Genomic DNA, 8,421 nt, shown 5'->3' on the forward strand with positions numbered 1-8,421 from the left:
CCCTTATTTGCTCATAGTATGTTATTAGTTTTCTTTCTCTGCAGCAGTTCCTTGGGATCCTTCTTTATCCAAATTTAATTTCCTTCATGTAGTAATTGGAATACTGGTTTGGACCTAATCCTGTTAATTCCCTTGCTCAGCCTCTGTCTCTCAGCTGCTCCCAGTACTGCTTTAGACCTCCTTGAAACCAGATTTAATCTTTATTTAAAAAACATCTTTACATGGTTCATCGAGAATTTTTATCTGATTATTCTTGTGAAATACTTTAGGATACTTTACACAAATTATTATGCACATTCAAGGAAATATTATTTTGCTAAGTGTGGTTCTCTTAAGAACTTTCACCTAAACAGTGTAGTTATTCTGCTGGTTTGCATGGAAGTCTTGTCAACTACATTAACCACGTGACTGCTGTTTGTTAAACAGTGCCTCTGTTTCTAAGATGTTCTTGTTTTCAAATTACTCTCCGACTTCACTCCTCTCTTGGTCAGTCATCTCTTCCAGTTATGAATTTTTGTGCTTCCATTCTATGTTGGTCCTTCCTGAATTTAATCCACCTCTGACAACCATGGGTTTAGCTGTCAGAGTCTTAAACATTGGAACTATATCAGTAAATCTCACTTCCTGCTGACTCAAAACCGGTCTTTGATCTAGCTTTTTGTCATTTGTCATGAAGTCTGATTTTGTGGTTTGATGTCAGATTTTATTTGCTCATATTTTACTATTTCAAAACTGCAAGGAAAGTAAAATTGTGTTTGCTTCACAATGAAATGGAAGTGATTTTGTTGATCAGGGAGCAGACCTGAGGGATTGTTATCTTCATTGGAACCTGCTTATGTGTTAAACTAATTTCAGTTCTGGATTGAAGTGTGAGGCAATTATTTGTGAAAGCCCAGGTGGGTTTTCCCTCTAAGCCTGCTCGATATCACTTTAATGGAGAACAAATTTAATGCTCAATGTAAGTCTTAAAATGTCAAATGTTCTTCAATTTTCCAGCAGTCTTGATTTCTGTTCTATCTTATGATGAGGGGCATTGATCCTGTGGATAGCCAGAGGCTTTTCCTCAAGGTTGAAATGGCTAACACGAGGGGGCATAGTTTTCAGGTGCTTGGAAATAGGTACCGAGGGGATGTCAGGGTAAAGTTTTTCACACAGAGATTGGTGGGTGTGTGGAATGCACTGCCAGTGGCGGTGGTGGAAGCGGATACTTTTAAGAGCCTCTTAGTAAACGAAGCTTAGAAAAATAGGGGGCTATGAGCTAGGGAAATTCTGGGCAGCTTCTAGAGATTATATGGTCGGCACAACATTGTGGACCGAAGGGCCTGTAATGTGCTGTAAATTTCAATGTCTTATGCTCTGTATTCTACGTCTTTCTGATTGCAAGCATCCTGCTTAAATCTGCTGGTACTCGGTTGTTACCGATTCTGATTATCATAACAGCTTCTGAAAAACCTGCTGCAGAATGGAATATGTCACTATGGTCACCCTTCAGTGGTCTGCATGCTATTAATGGATTTATTTGCTCCTGCTCTTGACTGTAGAGCTTTACAGCACAGCAGGTGGGCATTCAATGCATCATTCCTTTGCTCTCTGTTTCAAGGCAGCGTGGTAGCGTCGCGGTTAGAGCAACGTTTCACAGCACAAACTGAATTCCCACCACTGTCTGTAAGGACTTTGTATGTTTTCTCTATGACTGCATGTTTCTTTTGTCTGCTCCAGTTTCCTCCCGCATTCCAAAGACATACAGGTTAGAGTCAGTATGCTTTGGCCAGCTGCTATGGGACTGTATGCATCTTCCTCCTGTGGAAACGTTCACGGCCACATTTCTGACTTGTGAACTGTCTGGGGTTATGAATATTTCACAACAGTGCAACTCTGCTGTGACCTGGGAATATCTGCACAATCACTGCAGTTTCCTGGAGAAATTGGGTTTTCAGTATTCTTCTGACAAATTATTTATATTATTAACTCTTTTTGATCTGAACCCATTTGTGCACGTTTCCCTTACTGTCTCAATCTTTGAGCATCATTGTTATGACCAGCAATGTTAATGAGTACATAATGGGAATTACTGACTAATTATTTACTTCAACACACACACAAAATGCTGGAAGGAAGTCAGCCAGTCAGGCAGCGTCTGTGGAGAAGAATAACTGATCGACTGTTCAGGCAGAAGCATTTCTGGACTGGAAAAGATGGATAAGAAGCCTATTTACTGAATGTGGCATCCAGTAACAATTCAGTTGATCTAGCTGACTTGGTGTGCAACATAAATCTATAATTAAAGTGACCAATGGACTGATAATTCATTTAACAAATCTGCCTACAGTGAAGATTTTTTTGCATAAAAGCTAAAGTCCAATAAATCTACTTTTTGATTGTTTGGAAGTAATAATGATTTTGCTTCTGGCTCATCAAGTGATGTGTCCACGATTCCCTTCAACCTACTAGATTTTGCTTCTTTTGGTTTACAGCTCACTCAGTTCTTTGAAAAATAATATCAAAGGTTTCAAAGGTACATCTAATGTCAGAGAAATGTACATCCTGAAATGCTTTTTCTTCGCAACCATCCGCGAAAACAGAGAAGTGCCCCAAAGAACGAACAACAGTTAAATGTTAGAACCCCAAAGACCCCTCCGCTGCTCCCCTCCTGTATGTAAGCAGCAGCAAGCAACAAAAACCCCCACCACTATTATACCCTTGTTTTAAGATCTTGGAAAAAAAGTGTATTGCTGTATTAATAAGGAAATGGCTTGTAGTTTGGAAAATCAGCTAGTCTGACTTCACTAGAAAGCCTGAAGGTGGTGAATTATTGGAGTTTACTGTATTTATATCATTCCAGATCAAATGAGGGATTTCCTCTATACTGTAGCTTTAAGGAAATACAGTGGATTCTGGTTAATTGGGACAACTGCTTATCTGGGACAATTCTTAAAGAATAATAATTAGTGGAGAAAATCTCTGACGTTACCTTTGTTTACTTGGGGCACTATGCTGCCTAATTAGAACAGGAGACTTTTGCTAAACTAGTTTCTAACTAGTGTCAGTTGAGTGCACTGTGTGGTCATTAAGCACACCAGTGTCTAGAGCGGATATTTTTTAAATGGTATCAGTTGCGTATGCTTGTGTTATGTTGTCTATGGTGAATGCTGATTCAAAAATATTTTTTTGATATTTTTGTTTCTTTTTTTAGTCTTTAAAAAATCTCAGACCTTTGCTGAGAGATACCACAAAAATATTTGACATTAGCTGATTAAATCACCCTACTGGACTAAATTATGGTTCTGTAGTAGTATTGATAGTGTTCTAATTTGCTCTGTATTTCATTTAAGGACATAATTTGTTACCTAGGTAGATGGTGGTTTCCTTTTTATACCCATTTAATTATTTCCATGAAATTTCAGTTAATTGGGGCAGCTGCTTACTTGGGCCCAAATATACTGCACTGGTCCAGTGAACTGCAATCTATTGTTCATTACATACAAGTTAGGGTTTATAAGTTCTGGGCATGATGATTGGCTCCAGAAATATGGCGACACAACACATCCAGCAAAAGTCACATTTTTCTTTGTTTTCATGTGTTGATGTACATGTGAGAAATAAAGCTAATCTTTAGATACTGTATTCTTAAAATTAGACATTCATCTGCAAATAGTGCAGTGATTCTTGTAATCATTCAAAAGCAGTTAACAGAATTTCATTATTTATAGGTATGGCCAATTGGGAGAGAAGTCAATTGTAAATGTTTGAAGACACTTACCGTATCAAATGACCGAAGCATATGCCTTCAACCAAGACTGCAGTTTGATGGAAAGCACATTGTTTGTGCATCTGATTTAGGATTATACCAGTGGGACTTTGCAAGTTATGATATTATAAGGTATTCAGCACTGCTATTTTGTTTTTGTCAAAAATAATCAAGCATATTTCAATAACAGTCTTGATGAACAGCTTTGAAAACATAGCTGTTAAGAGCACTCTGCTTTACAGAAATTGACTTTAAATGGCATATGGATGCAGGTGTCAATTTAGAAGTGTGGAATAATTTTAAGATCTTGAAGTAAAAATTAATAAAGTGGAGGTTGATGTGCTTTTCAAAAGGATAATGTTGAAGGATAAAAGTCAGATTGCTGCTGTTTTCAGACAACCTTGAAAATGCAAATAACTTTGCAGTATGGCAGGACTGCAGAAAGTAATAACCTTTCAGGAAGAGGAATCCTTGCTGAATTTCAAAGTACCTTCATTAAAAATTCTGTTTTGATATGAAATGCAAGTTGATTTTTCAGTGAAAGCATCTTTTAAGATATTAACAATCTCGAGGTGAAAAAAGTTTGTTAAATTCAACTGTCTGAGCCCATAGAAATTTTAATTAAATTCTCTTATTCTTTTAGATTCTATTCCCCATATTTGAAAATCACAATTTTGATCTGCAATAAGACAATTACAATGAATGATAGCCATATGTACATCTGTCAATTCTGGACGTAAGATCATAAGATATAAAAGTCGAATTAGGCCATTCAGCCCATCAAGTCTGCTCCTTCATTCCATCATTGCTGGCTCGTTATCCTTCTCAACCCAATTCTCCTGTCTTCACCCCATAACATGGTAATGAATACCACATATTTACAACCATGTGGCTAAAGAAATTCATCCTCTCTGCTGTAAGTGGACTTCAATCTGTTCTGAGGCTATGCCCTCTGGTCCTAGACTCTCCCACTATAGGAAACATCCACTCTATCCAGACATTTCAATATTTGATGAGTTTCAATGAGTTTTTCCTTTCATTCTTCTGAACTCCAGGGAGTACAGGCCCAGAACCGTCAAACACTCCCTATATATTAACACTTTCATTCCTGGAATCATTCAAGTGACCCTCCTCTGGATCTTCTCCAATGCCAGTGCATCCTTTCTGAGGTGAAGGGCCCACAGTAGTTCATAATACTCCAAATGCAGTTTGACCAATGCCCAACATCACGTCCTTGCTTTTAGAGTTGCAAGGAAAGGTTTGTGAACCCTTTGCAATTACCTGGTTTTCTGCATTAATTGCTCATAAATTGTGGTCTGATCTTCATCTAAGTCACAATAATAGACAAACACAATTTGCCTAAGCTAATAATACAAACGATTGTACTTCCTCTCATCAGTACTGAATACACCATTCAGCCAAGCACAGTCTAGGTTCAAAAAAGTATGCGAACCTCTGGGGGTAATGCCTTCTACAAAAGCTATCTGGAATCAGGTGTTCCAATCAATGAGATGAGATTGGAGGTGTGCGTAGAGGTGTCCTGCCCTATTTTAAAAAAAGACACTCGAAGTCATGTCACTGACAGAGCCTGCTTTTCCCAAGAAAGATCTGTTTTTGTGCACCATGTCTTGATCAAAACAACTTTCAGAGGACCTCAGAAGAATTGTAGAGATGCATGTAACTGGAAAAGACAATAGAAGCATTTCTAAAGACCTGAGTGTTCTCAGCCCACAGTAAGAGAAACTGTCTGTAAATGGAGGAAACATAGTACTGTTGCTACTCTGCTGATGAATGGGCATCCTCCAAAGATCACACCAAGCGCTTAATGTGCAATGTTGAAGGAGGTTGAAAAGAACCCAAAGGTAACAGCAAAAGATCTGTAGAAATTTCTAGAACTTGCTCAAGTCTCTACTTGTGTCTACTATAAAAACAAACACTGAACAAGAATGGTGTTTTTGGAAAGACACCATGGAAGGAACCACTTCTCTCCAAAAAAAAACATTGCTTCAAGTTTGCAAAAGACCATCTGGATGTTTCACAGTGCTTCTAGGACAATGGTCATGTATAGATGAGATACAAGTTGAACTTTCAGGCAGTAATGCACATTGCTGTTTGGAGGAAAAAGAGCACTGTACACCAACACCAAAACCTCAACCCAACTGAAGCATGGTGGAAGGAACATCATGGTTTGGGCTGCTTTGCTGCCTCAGGGCCTGAACAGCTTGCAATCATTGAGGGAACAATGACTTCAAAATAGTATCAGTACATTTTGCGGGGGAATGTCAGGGTAGTGGTATTCATCACCTGAAGCTTAATAGAAGTTGGATGATGCAACAAGACAATGATCTGAAACACAGAGTAAATCAATAACAGAATGGTTTAAAAAGAAGAAAATCTGTGTTTTGGAATGGCCAAGTCAGAGTCCAGAACTTAACCCAGTAGAGATGCTCTGGCATGACCTGAAAAAGGGTGTTCATACAAGGTAACCCACAAATATTGCTGAACTGAAACAGTTTTGAATGGGAGAGATGGTCGAAAATTCCTCCTCACTGTGGGTAAGTCTGATCAGCAGCTACAGGAAATGTTTGGTGGAGGTTATTGATCTAAAGGAGGTTCTACCAGTTATTAAATACAAGGGTTCACATACTTTTCTAGTCTGGACTGTGAATAATTAAACAGTGTGTTCAATAATGACAAGAAAACTTCAAGTGTTTGTGTGTTAATAGTTTAGGCAGATTGTGTTTGTCTATTTTTGTGGCTTGGATGAATATCTGACCACATTTTATGAGTAATGCAGAAAGCCAGGTAATTGCAAAGGGGTCGCAAACTTTTTCTTGCAACTGTATATTCTAGTCCTCTTGAAATGAATGGTAACATTGTATTTGGCTTCCTCACCACTGACACAACCTGCAAGTTAACCTTTAGGGAATCCTGCATGAGGGCTTCCCAAGTCCCTTTGCACCTCTATTTTCTAAACTTGCTCCCTTATTTTAAGGCATCTCTGCACTTCTTTAATGATGCTGAATAAATCCAGGGAATGGGTTGCTTCTCAGTAAAATTCAGTGTATTTTCAGAAGTGTCAAATGTTCTTCTCATTGTATCAGTATTACTTCCCTCTGAATCCAGCTTTACCCCTTTTACTGTTTTGTTTAACAGAATTATTAGAACCCCTGATTCTACAAACCTTTCCTTACTGAGCCTGGGAGAAGTCTTTGCTCTGCTCTTTGACAGCCGTTACCTGTACATAATGGACCTAAGGACCGAGAAACTGATTGGTCGGTGGCCTCTGCCGGCATACAGGAAATCCAAGAGGGGATCGAGCTTCCTGGCGGGGGAGACTGCATGGCTAAACGGACTGAATGGCAAGAATGACACTGGCTTGGTTTTTGCCACAAGCATGCCGGATCATAGTATTCACTTGGTCCTGTGGAAGGAGAACGGATGAAAAGGAATCAACCATTGGGCATGATCTGCTCGTGCTGCTGTTTTCAAGGACGTTTCTGAGAATGCAGAATCTTTGCATGAACCAAAGAGACACAGACCAGGCATTCTCTCATGTACAATACAGTTGATTGCCTTTTATTTTTTTTAAAAGTCAAACAAAACCAGCATGTTTGAAAATTATTTTTACACCTTTAAATCAGTTTGCTTGCATATTAATGTACCAATACAGGAAAGGAAGGAAAAAAATGTATATTAAATTAAACATGGCACTGTTTAGAAATTTATGATGAGCCAAGGATTGAAGATTATGCTTTACAAGCACATTTCAACATAATTAATCTATTGTTTGCAGTATTCTGAGCATTCCCCAAATGTCTTCATTTCTTCTGCACCTGGAAGTATAGAACCCATTACTTTTTATATATAAATATTTCCATTCAGGACTTTGCCTTAATGCTATTATCAATGGTTGCTCTTGGTGAGCTTGTTTATATAACATTAGGTAGGTACTTTAAATTTGTCCACATTTTATATTTTGGTATAGTCGGTATTTACAATGATATTTTTATTGATATTTGCCCACATTGTCGCAATTGTTAATTATCTTCAATATATTCTTTCTGAAGAAATAGTTGGAAACTTGCTTGGCTACTTGCCTCATTTGCGATAAAATTCCATATTTACAATCTTACAGAACGCTGCCGTGATGATACTCCCTTTGCACTTGAGGCTGCTGGATATTCCCCATAACGGTCTTCCCATCTGATTTCCCCATTGCTCCTATCTAAAGAATGTGACCTTCTCATTGAATTGCTTCCTAAACTGGTAGTCATTCATGACTAGATCAGACATTTTCTCTAGTACAGTTGATTCTCCTTGTTTTTTTAAAAATGTCAAACAAAACCAGTGTGTTTGAAACTTATTTTACACCTTTACATCTGTTTGCTTATTGATGTATCAATGCAGAAAGAGCCAGACCTCCAGTGTGGTCAATAATGTTTCACTTGTGAAGTACATATCTATTCTGTCCCAAAAGAGAACAAGAAGGTCTTTCCACTTTTGATCCTGTTCTCTCATTTAATCAGATTTTTATGATCTTGTATCATCCATCTACCTGGACTTGCTGTGTGGACGAGTGGCGTTTGTATGTGCTCATCGTGAACTAAGTGGGTTTCCTCTAGGTGTTTTGGTTTCCTTCAACAGTCCAAAGACACACTGGTTAGTAGGTT

General features: G+C 38.3%; 1 protein-coding gene across 1 annotated transcript in view; it reads left to right on the forward strand.

Moving 5' to 3' along the window:
- The window catches only part of fbxw2 (F-box and WD repeat domain containing 2), a 34,401-nt gene extending 26,566 nt beyond the window's left edge, over nucleotides 1–7,835 (forward strand). The window contains exons 6-7 of the mRNA XM_059993856.1: nucleotides 3,711–3,880; nucleotides 6,905–7,835. Coding sequence (XP_059849839.1) covers nucleotides 3,711–3,880; nucleotides 6,905–7,193 — 459 coding nt within the window. The 3' untranslated portion in view covers nucleotides 7,194–7,835. The remainder of the gene's footprint in view (nucleotides 1–3,710; nucleotides 3,881–6,904) is intronic.
- Nucleotides 7,836–8,421: the final 586 nt, after the last annotated feature.

The sequence above is a fragment of the Hypanus sabinus genome, chromosome 18 (genome assembly GCF_030144855.1).
Source record: "Hypanus sabinus isolate sHypSab1 chromosome 18, sHypSab1.hap1, whole genome shotgun sequence".
Classification (NCBI taxonomy): domain Eukaryota; kingdom Metazoa; phylum Chordata; class Chondrichthyes; order Myliobatiformes; family Dasyatidae; genus Hypanus; species Hypanus sabinus.